This window comes from Pangasianodon hypophthalmus, chromosome 10 (genome assembly GCF_027358585.1).
Source record: "Pangasianodon hypophthalmus isolate fPanHyp1 chromosome 10, fPanHyp1.pri, whole genome shotgun sequence".
Classification (NCBI taxonomy): Eukaryota; Metazoa; Chordata; class Actinopteri; order Siluriformes; family Pangasiidae; genus Pangasianodon; species Pangasianodon hypophthalmus.
In genome coordinates, this window is record NC_069719.1 from 12291246 (window position 1) to 12311170 (window position 19925).

Here is a 19925-nt window from a genome sequence, read left to right on the forward strand (position 1 = left end):
TGTCAATAACAGATGAAAAATAACATTTTCTTAACCGTCAGATGCATTAAACTCTGCCTTGGAGAAGACAATCATCATTACTCTGAAGTTACATTCTCTCAAAAATATTTCCTCTGGGTGCAAACTATGAAAAAATAAAGATTGCTAAAACACATATATCTTTTAAAATATTCACTACAGGTCTGCAATTATTCTGAAATGCCACAAAACCATAAAACCACGATTCTAACATCAGTATGTATACTTAAAAAAAAATCTTTAAGGTCATGACAACAAACAAATAAACTGGCATTTGCAGGTTAAGAGTGCTGTGAAAGCAAGGGGCAATCACCTTGTTCTGTCACTAATAGGTGGTGTTGCTCCACAAGAGCAAATGTACTCATTTCTAAATACTGTACTTTTTGATGCCTTTAAAAAATATACTTAAACATGTAGTCTAGCTATGTGACAGCCCTTAGAGAACCATGACTTGGTCTGTTATTGTTTTTATATCATTACATTATATCACTGAGCATTTGAACCATGACTTTAAGTTATCACAGACTGTTCTGTTTGAAACAACAAAAATAATAATCTGCAGCCCATCACCGATTAGCTGATCATCTGATAGCTATTACACGAGCCAGGCATGTTATGTTCACGATGTAAGATGCTGAGCAATACTGACATCAAAATTGCGATGTCATCAGCTTACTATTGTACAAACACTACATAAATTTTATTTCGCTTCACAGTATATCATAAATATAAGCTATTGAATGTACAATATGTTAGTTATCAAAAGTATTGTTTTACACCATCACTGGTAAAATATATACTGAGTATTTTTGGAGAACAGGAAATATACATTTTGTGTACATCATACATTATACATTTTGTACAGAATTAACTACCTACATGCAGAAAAATAAGAAGGAAAGTGATGTGACCTTCCTTTCCAAAGTGACTGGTGTCAAAACCAGAATAGAGAATGTGATTATATTGCATTGTTTGGATACCAAAGACTATGTTCTTGTGCTTTGATAAAAAACTCAATTACATCCGACAAGGTGATGTCCCCTTATGCAACACAGACCAATCGAGAAACTGGTACAAGGGCAACATTTTAGATACTGTGCTGTGATAAGTAAGTACCATATACAAATGTTTCAGAGAGTAGTTCCAAAACAACTTTGGTTAAGCCGACATTCTTTATAACAAACCTGACCATTTTTACTGAATAACAGACTAAATGTTGAAATCTGGATTTACATGTCAAGGCAATACAAAATGTACTGTCATACAGAAAACTGAGCATTAATGGCTAAAAAACAAAACAAAACAAAACAAAAAAACAATGACTGATGCACAGCACATGCTAAAAAATGCACTTTTATGTTAAAAGTGTCTGAATAAGCACAAAATAAAGTTGATTTTATATATATATATATATATATATATATATATATATATATATATATATATATATATATAAAAACAGTGTGGCAGGAAATGTGCAGAGGTATTATGACTTGCAGTATAAGCACAAGACCAAAACCTAAAGAACTGAACAGACACAATGAGTTGAAGTCACACATAACTGAGCTGATATCTCTTCCCCCACTGCCAGAGCAGTGCTAACACAATATCACAATTGTTCACAGTTGCCAATCCATGTGCTTATATCAGTGTAGAACTGCATGCTGGGAATTCTGAGGCAGTTTAAACAGAGTCTACTGGAGGGATTTTTATCCTCTCACACTAATTCAAAAAAAAAAGGTCAAAAGTACATAACAAAATACATACGGCCTATGTGAGTGGTTTACAGATTGCATAATTTTGAAACGTAAAGAACGTTCAATCTTTTCATGGATATTTTTCAGGTTCTTATAATCAGAAACCTATTCTCTGCTCCAGTAGAGCAACCCCGGACAACGTAGGCATTGGACTCCCGTCTTTTACATAATTATTCACTGTATTATGATTAATAATTCAAATAAACTTGCAATTTCGAAGTTACTCAATTACATGGTATGCCAATATGACCTCAAACAAAAGTCAGATTAATTCTATTATAATGGGCCATGCGGACTACAATAATGAAATCTTGAATTATATCTGTGAATTATATCTCATTGCAACATAGAGAATGGAGAAAAACATGCATACAATACATCAGATTATTGAAGTCTGCTAATCAGAAAAACAAACCTACATGCTGAAAGCTACACTGTAGCTTTAGCATTCTGTTCCATTAGCATTCTGGACATAAGCATGTTCAGTCACAATGGCATTTAAAGAAGGAACACAATGTATATCTAAAGCAAAAAACAAAACAAAACAAAACAAAAACATTATATTTCTTTAGATAACAGAATAGTACTTCTGTATTTTATAGTGAACAAGACATTTCTGTTCAGTATTGTTTTTAAATGAACAGTCTGTTACAGTTAATATACAGTAAGGCTTTATATGAAAATCTATTTACGTCGTCATAAACCATAATATACAAAGGCGGTTCAGCTTTAGCACCTTGATAATAATGTTCCCAAAAGTCCACCAAGTACAGCAATACTGGACAACACATTCTAGCTTCAACGCATGTCTGTAATGTGCTCCTAACATATTTTTAACAAATAATTCAAGTAAAAACTTTGCAATGCCACTTAGTCATTAAGTTGTGCTTAGTGACAGGAAGGTTGTGAGTTTAAATTCCAGGTTTGCCAGAGATCCTGCCTCCACTTTGGATGATGTCTTCCAAAGAAATAGATGTAAATATCTAGTATTGCTGTATCTGTAACACTTTAAGAACAGTTATATTGGGCTGTGCACAGGATCGACTCTTCCTGTGCAGCTGCACCATAGAATCTCCAACTTCTGCAAATTACAATAAGACTGGAATGTATACTTAACTATCTGCTGCAATGTCATGTTACACACAAGTATCATGTTCGGCTTCTGCACGTGAAAAACAAACAAACAAATCATTAAGAAATGTGCGCAGTGGCGTTGTTGTTTGCTGAAAGGTTTGTCTTGGCAGCATTAAGCACCGGCAATATTTAAAAGCACCACAGATTAAAATAAAGAGGGGCCGTAATACCAGAAATGCAGAAGGGACTGTTATAGAGAGTAAGCATCTGCTCATGTGAGAATTATTTAAGCATCTGAGCTGCACACTGGTGCATAATGAGTATTCAGTCATGTTCAACACATTTTCTGTATTGTCAGTTTACGACATTCTTTACAAAGATTGCAGCTTGAGAGATTTACGAGCAGAAGAACAAGATAAAGGACATCACAGAAAGATATCTGTGAGTACTCCCAAATAAAGAGTATTTCAAAAAAAAAAAAAAAAAAAAAACAGAACTGAAAGTAAATGGGTGTCTTCAGAACATAATCATTACACAGTGTTACACACAAGAACAGTGAAAGTGGTGAGGATACTGTATTTTGCCAGTGTATTACGGAACTGAAATCTCAGCTCAACACTGCTTTATAATGATAAAACTATTCAAATGATGTTGCTGATGAAGAAACAAACCAATCACAGTGTTTTAGCACCTGGAGGATGGCAATTCCCCATGGGACATACTTAGCAACTATTTACACCCGGAGTAGGTTTTGGCAAAAGCAAAAATACAAGCTGAAACCTCCAGCAAACAACAAAACCAGAATCTAGGACTGAAGTGACCTAAAACAAGTACTGAGTTTCAGTATTTACTCCATATGCAGAGGTACTATGTTGTGAATGTATTCACTTAACGTACAACATTTGAAAGAAAACCCAATAAGCACATTTGTAGTAATCTGTAGAATATCTGCACCAGAATATACCTGAGCCATACACTAATGTAAGGGAAGGGCTAGCAGCAACCAGGGAAGGATCCGTGTTAAAAGAGGCAGCATAGAAGAGCTCAAATTACAGCATCATATCCTCTTCAAATGATCATTTTAACCACAAACAGAAATAAATCATTTACCTCAGGCGAATTTGTAATCTCAACCCTAATAAGCTGTCCCTCAAGCTCCTTTTCCAACCCTGGCAAGAACCCTTCACCTTGTTGGACGCACCTGCATGGCATCTGGGTTTTAGGATCACAGCAGGCACAATGGAGCAACAGCAGTGTACCCCTAACCAAACCTGAAGTGTGTTGATGTTCATGATATAAGTGACGCATATTTAAATCTACAGAATAAACTGGAAATGAGGATGGAGTAATATTGAGATAAAACAACTCATTGCCTAACAGTGCCTTTAAAATTAAGGCATCATGACTTATCTAGAAGATGTTTAACTTCTCACGAGTTTGTTAGTTCCAGCTTCCTTGACTTAACTATAATTAGACATGTGAATGGCCTGGATGATTTTTTTTTTTTTAAGACAACAGTTCATGTTCATGAAAAGGGTGCAAATATGTGCCCTAGTTTACAACAATTGTCAATTCAGCAGTCTTACCAAGCATTCTCAGCCCTAGCATTTTCACAAAAGAACATGATCTGTGTAAGAATGTAGCACCATACCCAACAATAAGCTGTTTGCTTAGGTACAATAGAAAAACTATTTTGTTGTAAGCACCTATCCAGAGTAAGAAGGTTGTTGACAGGTGGTTAAGTTATAGTAGAGGACGTGATTTAGGAAGGCATCCTCATCTCCAGGAAAGAAACACTACAATGGTTTCTTAGTTTGTGGAAAAACCAATCAGGTATATTCAGGCAAAGATAAGTATTTAGCTCCATGAGTTCAGCTTTTTTTGGACAAAAGTAAAGATTAAAAAAAAAAAAAAATCCAACACTGGAAAAAAAAAAATACATGTATGCAAATGATTCCATATGGAATCACTGACAAGCATTTGCACCTTTGAACTTTATTACTTGGTTTAATGTCCAAATGGGGAATTGGACTGAAAACCATGAGAATGAGCACCAACAGAGAAATGTATGAGGGGGGCTGGGAAGAATGGAGGAGAACTACCTGACCATTCCCACAATACTGCAGCAACGTAGACAGACAGCTAAGAAGGCAAGAGCACAATACTTCAAAGCAGGGTTGCCGGGTCTGCGGTACAAATCCACCTCAATGCCCATCTGAACCCATCCAATGATCAGTAAAACTAGTCCAAATCTAAAGCATATTTCCCTTTTAAATCCTACACACAGCTTTTAAATTGCATGAAGCAGTAGTAATACACAGTTTGACTAAATGGTCTCATATTATTACAGATATTACTATATTATTATAATAGCTATGAGACCAATTCACTGATTCACCGATAATACACTCCAGAGTTACTCAGTTTGGCAGGAAAACAGTGGACCTGGCATCACTGTTATGTAAAGTACTTCGGAAAGCTCTTCTTAAGTCAAAAGCTGTCCATTACATATGTATTCAACAAAGTCTACAACTTTCACTTTGCGCCTGCTAATACTTACATTAAACATGCTGTGCATAATGCACTTTATGAGCTTTTAATGAAAGCTGTGCTATCATGAGTCAGTGAGGTATCTCATGAAGTACATTTCTGAACGTAGGATTTCTTATTAAGGTATCTTTAAGGCAATCAGTCAATGAATGCCACTTTTTAATCTGTCAATTTTAAGCTTTTGCCTGCAGAGGTCAGTGTAAGTGCAAAGCAAATTGGGAAACCCTACAAAACACTGACAACTATTTACAACAGGAAACCAACAGGAAGACAACTAAACATAAACATAACTGCAACTGAATAGAACTGAAAAGTAGCATCGACAGGGTCAATCTACCTCCATTTTTCCAATGTGATGGTTTCAGCTAGCTGTAAACACACTGACAGAAGATATACATCCTCTTAAAGGAAGTTGACATTTTTAAATAGACTATATAAAAAGAAAATGCATATGTACAAATAAATATACACTCACAGTTTGCATAAGAAAATCATGTACAATGACTAAGATCAAGTGTTGTTTTTCACATTTTAAGTATTCATTTATAATAAATAATTACAAAACTTTTTTTTGCAAAAAACTTTTAAACCCTTTTGATTAAATGAAAGGTAAAAAAATTGACGGGAATGGATGATGACTAATGAACAGGACAGAAAGAAAGAAACAATGGGTATGGAGGAGAGAGGACATGGTCACAGAGAGGACTCATACTGCAGGAGCTCATAGAGGAGTGGCCCATCCCTGTACCTGATCCCTACAGCCGAGGGGCTGATAAACTGCAGGATGTTAATGGTCCTTCTCAGGCGCCGATCCACAAAGTGGGCATCCCAGGCCGGGTAACGTTTGCGGGGCATGTCGATCTTGATGAGCGGCCCCTCTGGTCGATGGCGACCCAATGGCGGGGTGGGTTCGGGAGACCGCACCTGAAACACTGGTAGACAGGTGTCTGCTGTGGAGTCGTCCTGCTGCCCATAACCTGCTGTAGATGCCCGGGTTGGGGTTGTCTGTGCAGCATGAGGACCAGGGGTTGGTGCCATTGGCTCGGCCTCAGGGGGTAAAGGGAGACCCCACAGTAGATCGGCACAGCAGGAGCTGGCTAGCACCCTCATTCTAGGGCCCATGGGGTGAAGGACTCCATAGTAGATGCCCATGAAGACCACTCCTGAGGCAAAACTTAGATAAACGCCACACAGGACTGGCACCGCATAAGAGTCCGTGGTGGTTGGGTCTCTGTAGGTGTACCACAGACAGGTGAGCACCGTGTTCTCGGCCAGCACCACAAAGTAGTAGATCATCATCCGGTAGCGTGTCCGACCTTCCTTCACATTAAACCAGCAGAATATGTAGACAATGCCAACTACCATATTGAAGAGCACCTCCTCCCACTTGGACATGCAGAAATCAGTGCCTCCATGCACGATCCAGAAGGCCATGGCACACCAGTGCATCACCACAAAAATGCCAAAGTAGATGTGGAAGATGGATGCAAAGAGAGCAAAGGAGAGCACCCGTGAAGAAATGGTGAAGAGCCTCCAGAAGATGTGAATCAGTGCCCCTCGATAGCTCATGCTCTTCTTGTCATCTCTGGAGTCCCTCAGGAGCTTATGGTAGGAAGCTAACACCCAGGACAGAGACATCAGCGATCCTAATAAAGAGACACCTGAAGGAAATGTAGCAGAAATACATTTAGTATTGGTAGTAATCTATCACTTTGCTCACTGAACATATTCTGTGTCCAGAAAACCCAGTCTTTTTCTAAATTTACTTACAGTAAGCTTAAGTAAGACTAACTGGAGGTAAACGGGTAGATTCCTTACACTGCAAAGTCTCAGCCCGGTTCTTCTGGATCATAATGCAAAGTTGTAGCACCAGTTGGGGAGCACTCTCCAAAAATGTCTCCAGCAGCCGAAGCATGTTGACATCAGCATACTCGTACATCATGGCCCAATAGAATCTCCGTCTGTGTTTGGTCTGACGCCGGCTCTGGATGCCCAGGTACATAGTCCGAATGTATCTGTTTGGAAAAAGTGAACATTGCCAAAATATGCTTATAGCATGTGCTGAGGAGAAACGTATCACAAGTTGCAGTGAAAATGACAACTCTAAGGGCACTGTGTGGCATTGCAGAGAAAGATACTAGTCCTTTTTCATTCCAGGGACAGGCATCAATGGAATTCAAGGGCTAACTGAATCTTATTATACTCCTCCACATTCTTTAATGCTTCACAACGACAAGCAGTAGTACACAGAAACAGTAATAAACCACTGAATAATGTTCCTAGCTCCAAGTTGAGAGACATTTTTTAATGGATAGTAACACATACATATAATGTGACTCTTTATTATAGATACACACATTCAATACTTAAGCATATTTTTACTTTCAGAAAGGAAATTGATTTCATCCTTGATGTGCATCAGTGTAAAGAAAGGTTGCTATCTGACTATTCACCACAGCCTGATACCGGAGTTGGCATTTTGTTTATAAAACTAAAGCTTTGGCTAACTAAAGTTTCACTCCTAGGAAAACTCCACTAGTTTTCCTTTGTGCTCGTTTCCAAGCCAGGTACTAATAGCAAAGACGTCACCTCATGACTGTGACCGTGACCTCATGTGTGTAGCCTATAAAAAGGGCCTCATTACCTCACTTTTGTCCTATATCCTATTTTCATCTTGCTGTGGAGAGGAAGAAGCAGATTCAAGATGACAAGAAGCACCCAAAAATCCCTGTAAAAGATTGGTGGTCTGCCCCACCAAGGAGAGTACGTTGAACTTTAGTATTGATTTATCAATATGCGCCACCTACTCAGAGAGCAGACATTAAGCCTCTGGTGAGAACGCAGAGAAATTCATATCAGAACTTTCTATGTTCATAATTGCATTCATTCATTCAACTTCAGCAACCTGTTTATCCTGGTCAGGGTCATGGTAGATCCAGAGCATATCCGGGTACCATGCACATTAAGGGTGTAACACAATGCCACTATCTTTATCTGTTTAGTGCTCCAAATATCCGTATTTTATTCAGATTTGAACCTGAAGTGGGTGTGGCCTAAACCAGAAAATTTTTTTTCCCTCTCTTTTCTTTCTTTTATTTTAACCCTACCACTATGCCCCAGAAACACTGACAAAATCCAGAGGGAGAAATACCAGCACTGTAAGCATGATCTGTGAATCCTAGCTCTGACAGTTCCTCAACCTCAGGCTACAGAAGAACTGCTGCCTATTCAGCAACCTCCCCCAATGCTGCAGGACTGCAGAGGGGCACAAAGCAAGCCACCAATGTGGCTGCAAGCCCTGCTAGTAAAAGGACAGCAAGCTCCTCTGTAGAGAGGAGAGGATGAATGCCCTTACTGTGTTGGAACACAGGGTAGAGAAGCTGGCAGTGAGCATCGGCCAGATGCAAGAGCTATTAGAGGAATTGCAACAGCATAGTGAGGTTTAGAGCTCAGTGCAGCTTACTACACCTGCTTCACATGCAAAGACAGACCACTTTGCATCACTTGCCACTAGTTCCTGTGCAGGTCTTTGGTGCACAGGTTTAGGAGGCCCTGGATGATCACCTCTCCTTGGTTAAAATGTGAATAAAACACATGGGACAGCAAGCTATCGGTGGATGGAAAGGGTCGCAGGATACAGCATGCAACCCAATGGTAAGACGACATTGGACTAGAACACAAGAAGGGGTCAAGTCCAGACAAACAATGACCAAATCACCAAAGCACTATTCACCAGAAGCACGGGAGAATTCCGGCACCTAGTTTGAAAATACGGTCAGTGGTGAGCTGGTTTACCCATCTGCACTGGAAGTCAATAACATCAGATTATAATAAAGTACAGTATTAAAAGACTGAGTGTTTCTCATCATCAAAAGAGTACAGTACCAAGAGTGATTCTCATGATCGGTAGAGACAGTATCAGTACTTGAGTGACTCTTGTCTGCAACAGAAACAGTAAAGATCAGCTTCACACTTGAGTGACTACAATCCTTAAGAGGGAATAATGCTTTGATTGGTCATGATTCCCCACAGAAAAAGGTATTAGCACTTACTATCCAGGGAATACACAGTCCAGGAAATTCACTAGTGCATGTTAGGAACCGTTGTGGTGACTTTTATATAGGAAAGTAAGGAAGTAAAATAGTAGGTTACATATGTAACCGTGGTTCTATGACTAAATGGAAGACTACCAGGCCATCTGGGTCACTCGGGTTAATGTGAATGGACAGAGAGCAAATGTGACGTAGTGGAGGCCATTCGTGCTCAGCTAGGAAACAAACACATGGGAAAAATCTACTAGTTCCAGACCTAACTTGCCCTGGCGGTTCTCCAGTTAGTCAGAGAACCACGGCTACGTGGTAACTGCATAAGTATTTAGATCACAGGATAAAAGTCCTACATGTACAAGTTTCTAAATTGTTGACTATTGAAAATATGGCCATTACTTAAAAAAAAAAAAAAAAAAAGACAGGCTTATCACAGCTGCTCTGGTCATGCTGCATACTGAACTCGGCCAACGCCACTGTTATGTCAATGATAAGAAGCCTATAAAATGCAAAAGTTAAAAAAAAAAGCTTTTTTCATGCTGAATTGTAATCATATTGTGGGATATTATTGCTGAAAAAATCCAAAATTATAGCAGTAGCAGAAGAAGAGCAGAAAAACACAGTCTAGATCACTTGCTTGTAAAACAAAGAAACAAAAAAACACTATGCCTCCAACATCAGGTCAAGGGTATCAGAAATCAGTAGCATGTGCGCATAATTTTTCTTTTAAGAACAAAATGTCCTGTGCACTTCTGCTCGGCAAAGATATTTGCAGGATAGTTTATGTGGAGCTTCAATTAAGCTTGGCAGCACGTTCAGTGAGTCATGCTGCTTACGACTGACTGTAGACAAATTAGCCCTGACAAACTGAGCTTGAGTTTTGATTGCCCACACAAACCCACACACTTGCCACACTCCGACAGGGAAAGCGTGATCATCCATCATCTGTACCTGCAGCCATATTGGAACACTCCACATGGCTCACTGAAGATTCAGAATTCACGTTACACACTCAGGCATTATGAATATACAGATTTTATTGGAAGACTGAACAAAAATACCAAGAAAGCCTCAAATCTAAAATCCATGACATAGTAATAATTTCCTTACTAAAACATAATTTAAATTTCAACAGAACAATCTTGACCAAGACATTAGGTTTCCTAGTTTTATTAAGACCAAAGTAGCAAACAAATAAAAGGGCCAGTCAATACTAGACAAGACAAAATTAGGAAACATGAAGAAGGCAATGGTCAAAACACTAATCAAGACAGGCCAGACACCAACACAGTGCTCGAGTACTTCACAAAGTAACATAGACAGTCTAGGTTATTTAAAGGTCACAACACATCCACCAAGCAGCAATCCTCCAGGCCATGGCCCTCCCAGTCAATAAGGTATTTCAGTTGACAACAACGAGAGTCAAGGATGGCCCTTATGAAATATGCTGGTGTTCTTTCAGTAGTTGTCTCATTTTGGGAGCGTTCATCTAGAGGAACAGGGTTGGCTGGCTTGAGAAGGGAAACTTGCATGCTTGGGATATGAGGTAATGATATGGCAGGTGTAAATGATAGGTTACCTTCTTGATTTGTTTGATTATCTTGAAAGAGCCGATTTACAAGTTTCTTTCCAGGTCAAAAGTCCTTTGTTGACAACCATACCCAGTCACCTGCTTCATAATTGGTAGTCACAGATCTGTGTCTGTCAGCAAAGTCCTTTTGTAATTGAACTGCTTGACCTCATTGTCGATGCACCTCCTCCCTTGCTCTTTCAAAACAATCTCATCAACAGCTGTTGCATCTGTGGGTGTGTACCAGGGAAAGAGTCTTGGTTGGTATTCCAGTACACATAGGAAAGGCTGGGCAGTTGAATGGCTCAGGGAATTCTGGGCATATTCAGTCCATGGGAGGAAATGTGACCATTCCTCTGGGTGGCCACTACACAGTGCAGAAGAATCAACCAATTCCTTGGTTGGTTCATTCAACTTGCCCAGGCACAGGTTTACCTTCAGAGTGCATGGAATCTTGGCCTGGGAACACATGGGGCATACCTTAATAAACATTTGTATGTTTTGTAGCATGGTTTCCCAGCAATACTTTGTGGTGAGGAGTTGAGTCAGCTGACCATTGGTAATGGAGTAGTAGCAAGGGAGGTATGAGCCCAGGTAATCAGAGCATTGTGAAGTTTGGAAGCTCTTTTTTGGAAACCAGGGTGATTAATATCCCAGCTTATGGCAGTCATTCAACATGACTCTTGCAAGATGCTGTCATTAATGATGGATCTGGAACAAGTAAGAGGAGGCAACTGCTTTGACATTTTTGGAACCTGGATTATGTGAGACAGTGAAGTGAAATCTAGCAAAGATTAGGTAAAATCTTTGATCTTCCCTTAAGAAGTGACATAAGAGGGGTTGAAATTAAATTTCTGATGAATCTTTGATAAAAATGTGCAAACTCTATGAACCTCTATAAGTTTTTGATACTTTGGCGAGTGAGTCACTCTGTTACTGCTTGGATCTTGGCTTTGTCCCTGACAACACCCTCTTGACTTATGATACATCATGGAAAGATGACTCATGGAACTCACATTCCTCTACTTTTGAAAAGTAGGAAGGGTCCAACTGGGTTAAGGAGATGGAGTCAATTAAAATGTTATCAAGGCTATCACGAGTCTTCCAAGCATGTCTCTGAGTACCTCATTAATGAATGGCTGGAAGACAGCAGGGGCATTGACCAGTCCATATGGTATTAGACTATACTAGATTGTAAGCACTTCTAAGATCAAGCTTGGTGAAAAATGGCTGTTTGTATCTGTTTCAGAGCTGAGAGTAACAGAGGCAGTGGGTATCTGTATTTTACAGTGATTTGGATCAGGCAACGATAATCTCTGCATGTATGAAGGCCTCCTACAACCTGCAGATGTTTGTCTCAGAAATGCATCTGTCCATGAGATTGTGGGTCCAAGAAAGAAGCCCAAATAATCTCTTGTATCAGAACTTCTCAGCAAAAATCTGTTGCTTTGTGATTTACAATATGAAACATCTGATCGTTTCATGCATCTTAGATTAGAAATCTTAGATTTCAGGGTTATATCCTAAAAGGATTAGGATTATTTACATAAAAATGCACGTGTAAATGTGCCAATATCACATTTAAAACAGATAAGTTGCACTTTATCCAGGTGTTATAAAAGAATATACTGTCTCTCTAAACCATAGCTAACACCTAAAAACCCTCCAAATACATCATAATATGATCATGAAATTAATCATAGCTGCATTTGCTTCTCACAACGGATATTAAAGATGGAATCATGCTGCTAGCACCCATATTATATTCACCAAATGGGAGAAAGCTATATAAAATTAGAAGAGTATTCTCCTCTTTTGATGTACTTTGCAGTAGATGTTTCTGTGTTACAGCTCAGATGAAAGACATGCACGTCTGTGTAATCCCACAAGAGCCTCTGGTGTTTTCCTGCAAAGAGCTTCCTGGGGAGAGCGTTCAAACGGGCTCTCCTCTTCAATTGACTTCACTGAACAAATACACAGGAAGCAGAAATGCCTGGCTCAGCAAAATACTCTCCAGCATAGACAGTGGATTTTAAAAAAAATGCTGAAATCTCTTTTGACAGAGAACATACTCTGTTGACACGTGAAAATCAGGGTTATACTTCACACCAAATTATTAAGTGTTTAGTTATGCTGCGTCATTGACTAACTGGGAAATCTGACCCTAAGACAGAGATCGAGGACATAAAATGCCCAAAAACTGTGGATAAAAAAAGGAACTGTGGATAAATGGAGAGATGGACTTACACTTGCTCCATGGGCCCCTTTTTCTCTTTACCCTCTGCTGAGAGAATAAGTGTAAACCCCCCATCTCAAACCCAAGAGCTTCTTTTAGGAGCATCAGTCCATCTGGGCAACTAAAGCAAAACAAACAGAAAAGAATGGAGCCATGAAATGAGAATGGGGTCGAAGGAAGAAGTATAGAAAATAAAACCAAACTGACAAAATCATGGCATAAAGTTGATGATGAATGAAATTAATAAAGTGAAAGCAGATGAGAAGTTATGGCAAAAATGGCAGCTGTCAGTGAAGCCTCGGTTCTAATTCTAAATCATTTTCAAATATTACATTCAGAGGGATCGAAAAATCCACTTCGGTATAATGCAGTAAGTATATTTCAAAGACTAAGTGCAAGGTCACATGGAGACACAAAAGATAAAAACGACTTTGTGAATGAAATTCTATATAAACATAAAGAACATGGCACATAGTAACTCTTGAAACTGTATTACATCCTCTGCACAAAAGCAAATTGCCCTAATAATATAAGAAGCCTATTAGAAATCCTTTAATTTATATTTTTCATGTCATATCATATTATTCAATTTCTCTGCTCTGCTGCTTCTCAGTGGACTGTAACAGAAACTACTGGCTCCTCTCTTGTTTCTTATAAAATTTTCTGCATGCAGAACATTAGGCCATGTTCTAAACCCATGACTATTAAGAACACATCTTATACTGGTTAGGTGTCTTAGCCAGGAAAATGATTCAAAGCTGTGTAATTCTTTAGCCAGTACTTGTTTGTGGTGAGCACTCAGACCCAGCATATGCCTGATGCCTGAGGACAGAAAGCCCTTTTGCATTTGGAATAATTACACCAAGCCATTAATATTGATTCTCCAACTGCTGTCTGAAAGAAGTAGCACTGAATCCTCAACGGCACCACCCTCAAAGTGAAAAGGGTAGGACTGGAGTCAGCGTCTCCCTTTTCCTGGAATATGAACCACTATGTGTCCTTGAGTTGTTTGTCTTGTTGTATCGCCTAACATATTTCTCTGTATTTTCACTGCTATTCCACTATGTTCTGCACTGCCCTGGTTTTATATTGAGAGGTTAATAAACTCAGGAGGATCTAATGGCTTGCTCAGGTGTGAAATACAGCATCACTGCTTGCGTCCAGCCCATCTCAAGGTGACTGCATTTGCCACCTATGGCTATGTGAATCAGTACGATCATACTGATGACGGTTCAGTGTGATTATTAGAGGCAGAAGATGAATACATTCAGGGTATGTTGATGAAAGGGGAAAACTGTAGACTGGGATGACTGATTGCAGCAAAGTAGGTTCCATGTTAAAGTCAGCCACTGTCACACTGCAGCTGAGTGGAAAATGGAAAATTGTGTGATGACTGAGTGTTGGGTACTAATGGGGTGCAGGAGAGCACTAAATACACAGTGGGGATTCAGTTCAACATGCCAAGACTACCATCTGGGCAAGACCCATCTCCTTCTGCTGGTCTATAGTGCGCTGTGAAGAACCTTTACATTCTGTAAGCAATCATTTGCGAAATGTTTAGCTCTATACTCTCTTATTATTGATGTTATTTAATCTGAAAAAGATTACTCCACTCAGTTCAATTCTTTTCAGAGCACACTGTGTGTCATATTTAAAACGATAATAGGTTCCTTGATACACTAGGGCTTTGTTATCAATTCACTTCTGCATTTCTGCAAGTGTTACATTAGTCCTAGTTCAGGCTGAAATAAGAAGACTGCAAATCTGGCTAGTGGCCACAGGAAAAATGTTTTGTTTTCAGTAGGCTTAAAGTGGATTTTCATACCAGCCAAACTCTGCATCAAGACTGCACTCGTAACACTCCAATCAAGCCTCATTTTGGTTAGCTTTGCCAAGGGCAGCATATGTGCATATCCAGTGAGCTTAAATGATGCTAATGGGAAGCAAACGTTTTGCTGGAGCCTGCCAGCTTTGTGCTCCATGTGTTTGGACAACCATAGGGAAATAGTTCAACAGAACCACAGTCAGTTCATTATTTCTGCCGAAGTAACTAGCATATCTCACACATCTGGGCTGTGCTCCCTGACCCCCAGACTCAACTATCAGTCCCCCTGTCAGACTCCTGAAACTGGCACTAGCAGTCTAAAACCTTAATCATTATTTCTTCTTTATTTGCATTATTGACTTTAACCTAAAATTAAATTAACCTAAATAAGTGAGTTAGTAAGTGAAGTGTGGCCAAGTATGGTGACCCATACTAGGAATTTGTGCTCTGCATTTAACCCATCCAAGTGCACACACAGTAGTGAACACACACACACCGTGAACACACACCCGGAGCAGTGGGCAGCCTTTTGCTGCGGCGCCCGGGGAGCAGTTTGGGGGTTCGGTGCCTTGCTCAAGGGTCTCACTACAGTCGTGGTATTGAGGGTGGGAGAGAGCGCTGGTCATTCACTCCCCCACCTACAATCCCTGCCAGCCTGAGACTCGAACCCACGACCTTCAGGTTCACCTTCGGGTTGCAAGTCCGAGTCTCTAACCATTAGGCCACGACTGCCCCCATTAACATTAACATTAACATTAACTTTAGAATTACAATAGTTCTGCACATATCTCTTCAAGACATCTATTTAGCTTTTTTGTGATGAATCACAGTGATTCAACTTCATTAAAATTAATTAAACCTACAATTCCTGGACCTACGGCTTCTCCAGATTACTTCACTCAAAGATCTGTCTCAAAGAATTAAGTATTCCATCTGGTTGTGTTTTTGGAAGAACGTTTCAATCAAGCTCAGAACCACAGAGCAGCGGCAGAGCTGCCTTTCTATAGGTGCAAACTGAAATCATATTGGCCTCCAACCCTGATATAATCCTAGGTGAAATTCTAAATATTCTCAGAGTAGAGCATGAAACCACACTTCTCATGCAAGAGTGAGGAAGGGAAAAAAAAAAAAAAAAAAAAAAACTCTGATAGACACAAATCTGCTTATTTATTAGTCACTATTTTAGCTTATGTTTTCAGCTACCGATAAAGCCGAGAGAGCGAGCTGCGAGTCTCCTTTCACCACCACTACCACTTTTATAAATAGTGGCTGAAAGAGCGTTCAAGGTGTAACCACATATTATTAGCGACAAAAGTCATAATGATTTGAATTAAGATTTCATTTATTTTAAATTCTAACGCAGCACTGTGTGTCAGCTTCTTTACCACTGCAAGTTAATAATTAGAAACCAAATTTTCCAGCCGTCAGCAGTGTTGTTCAGTGGTTTCAGTGGATGCTGACCTTGGAAAAGCAAAAGTGGCTTTATTTTGGTGGTTATAATGCAGAACTTGCAGCTTGAAAAGGCACACTAAAGAGCTATTACATCCTCAACATAGTAAAACAGCTCTGATATGGTAATACTTGAGTTCAAGCCCCTGACATGAGAACTTCCTGAATGGTTTAGAATGCAGAAATAAATTGCTTATAAGCTATAGATGTCTATGGATGCTATGTGGACAAGGTGTTCTCAAAATGTTTGCATCCAGGGTGAAAAAATCTTCAAGAATGCCCTTACTAGCACAGCAGAGATTCAAACATTAGGAACAATAGAGCAAATGTGTACCATCATATTCATTTATTTGAGCTACTGGGACTTTTTATTCCTGGGACTTTTCTGGAGCAAAGTGTACATTAGAAACACTGCGTATCATATTAAGAGCCCTTAGATTTAAGTTAACATTATTTCTACTTTTTTAAATTTTTTTACTTAATTTAACTCCTTTTAATTCAAGTGATCAGTCAATTAGGTTTACACTATGACACCTAAATAATAGTTTATAAATAGGTACATTCAAATTAAATGTAACCCTTGATTTTTGTCTGTAATCAGTGACTCAGCCTTCTTGCAGAGGTCTTTTTATGGTAAATAAACTACAAGCCGTACTGTTTTCACACGTAAACTGAAACTGTAATGCTTTTTGCATTTTATGTGGCAGCATAAAATGAATAATTATTATCATTATTCATACATTATATTTTTAGTTTAGTGAAAACAACAGACGTAAACTACCATGCTCTGGCATTTCCTGACCAATCTGTTAGATGCTTGGATGAGTGAAGAAGATCTTCAAGATTAAAATACAAGTCGGGTGATTTTCACTCTCCTACACATTCGTCGTGACACGGATGACTGAAGATCTTCACAGACTTAAAGATCATCACAGGAACAGTCAGAGCAAATGCAGGTAGTGAGTGTACACACTGGTATGATGTCATGCAGCCCTGATGTGATGCCTGAGACCATGGAGTCCACTCACCAGCACATCAGCCTTTTTCAGTCAACAGCAAGAGTGGCATCCAAAATGATCTTACATTCAAGCATGCCTCATGTAACAATTAACTGAAAAAAGGCACTGCACAGGGAGATGACTACATACAGTACAGCATATAATCCTGTCTGCCACTGGCTTTTTGAGTTGAAGTAAAGGTGAAGCAGGGTTATCTTAGCTAGGTACCAAGTGTGAGTGAGTGTGCTTGAGTATGAGGGAGAGGGAAAGAGAGGGAGCACATCAGAGAGCACATCATAACACTGGCCCAGCCTTACCTCCACACTTGGCCCATTTGCAGGAGATGCACCAGCACTTGCCATGTCCAGATGGAGATGTGGCAGCACCTATGCCTGCCGTACTTGCCTGCGCTCAGTCCAGCGGTGGCTCTCCGGCTCAGACCCTGCACCGGACCGAGGCCTCCGCCCGTGTAGTCCTGCACGAACCACCTGAAGCTGAGGATCTGCACGAGCACGGACGGAGCGAGCACGAAAAAGAGCGTGAGCCCGAACCACGCGTAGTCCCGCTTCCAGTAGTAATCCACGGCCAACAACACGTCCGTGCCCACGTCCCAGAAGAACACGAGCATGGCCAACACGATCCACAGACAGTCCAGCCACAGGCGCTCCTCCGCTCCTCTTCCTCCTCTCCGGTTCCCCTTCCTCGTGAGGGAGCGCAGGCACGCGCTCCGGCAGCCCCAGTAGCACGACGACGACTTGCAGCAGTGGCAGATGTGGATGGCCGCGCTGTCCAGCTCGTCGTCGTTGGCCGCCGTTTCGTCCTGCTCATCCAGCTGCGCGAACCCGGTAACGACCCCCACGCCATCGGATTTCGCTGCCATCTTGCTCGCCGAAACGTTTCGTCCCCCCCTTCCTCCGTTCCAGGGCTGGTGACGTCACTTCCCAAATACCTGTGCTCTGCAGCCTCTTCCCATGAACGTGAGAACTTCATTAATCTGCAGTCGTGTGAATTTATGAATCAGAGTGTCTAAGGCTCAGAGAACTGTAAATGCACGTGTTATCTCCAACCAGCAGTGGATCTAACACTCATGGTGTCCTGATGTAGCAAGATAAACACTGTGGTGCTAATTCACCCCTGGAGATTTAGCTGTATCAAAGATTAATGCCAATCATGACTTCTACTATAAGACTAAATGACCATTGTTTCAGCATTTTAGTTCAATGACAAAGTCTGACTAATTTTGCAAGCAGAATTACAGTATGTTAGCCCATGTATATCTATTCTACATATCTATACTACCCACTTTATCTTGAACAGGGTTGAACACTGGATGAGAGGCGAAAATACACACTGGATTTGATGGAATGTTTTTGGAAGGAAACCGGAGAATCCAGAGGAAACCCATGTGGCCACAGGGAGAACATTAAAAACTCAGCACAGACAGTAACCCAAGCTCAGGATAGAACCAGGGACCCTGGAGCTGTGAGCTGGCAATTCAACCCATTCTCAGTCCATTCACACTTGAAATACAATGCAGCTGGTATAACAAAAAGAAATCCCATATATATAACTTTTGGACACTAATGGCAGAGATGATATTTGGTCTGCAGTATCAGTACTTTCCAAACTATAAGAACCCTAAATGTACATTTTTTTGTATGTCATATTTCCCCTCCTCAAAAATATTTCTCATATTTCCTCCCCTTTTCACCTCACAGCTCCAGGATCCCCGGTTTGGTCTTGGGTTACTGGCTGCGTGGAATTCTGCATGTTCTCCCCATGTTCATATGGGTTTCATCTGGGTTCTCCGGTTTCCTCCCACTGGGCAAAATTGCATGTAGGCCAGTTGGTGTGAATGAGTGTGTGAATGCTGTGTGAGCATGGTGCCTATGATGTATTTGCAACCCTTCTGAGGTGAATTCTCCCACCTGTGCCTAGTGTACCCAGGATTGGCTCTGAGTCCACCACAATATCCCAAAATAGCAGTTACTGAAACTGAATGAATGAATGAATTAATATTTTCCTCTTGTTCGTGTCTTTTGAAAAAATTATGACATATCAAGACATGACTTGACTGAATAAGCAGATTAATTTGTGAATCACCATAGTTTCCTACCTAATCAGCTCCATATTTCATTTCCAGTGGCAGTATATTTGAGTACTATCTAGGAGAAACTAAATTCCACAGCCTCTACTTTCATTAAACATAATAACTGCCAAGATGAGGACAATCCGTATGCCCTGTCACAGATATTGCAAAACACAGCATACAAGATGCATATTCTAATAAACTTAAAAGTTTCCTGATTTTCAGGCATGGTTTCTTCCCCTATCAGTTATGATACCAGTAAAGGAAACCTCATGGCTATTTAATATTGGTATAATAGTACTGCTATACTACT

At 40.1% G+C, this 19925-nt stretch overlaps 1 protein-coding gene across 1 annotated transcript; it reads right to left on the minus strand.

Annotated features, from left to right (window-relative positions):
- Positions 1 to 1489: 1489 nt before the first annotated feature.
- xkr6a (XK, Kell blood group complex subunit-related family, member 6a) lies at positions 1490 to 18576 on the minus strand. Its single transcript, XM_026934312.3, has 3 exons — positions 17841 to 18576; positions 7218 to 7414; positions 1490 to 7060 (listed from the first exon to the last, which is right to left on the minus strand). Exons 1-3 carry the CDS (start codon positions 18401 to 18403, stop codon positions 6093 to 6095), a joined length of 1728 nt encoding a protein of 575 aa, XP_026790113.1. The 5' UTR covers positions 18404 to 18576; the 3' UTR covers positions 1490 to 6092.
- Positions 18577 to 19925: the final 1349 nt, after the last annotated feature.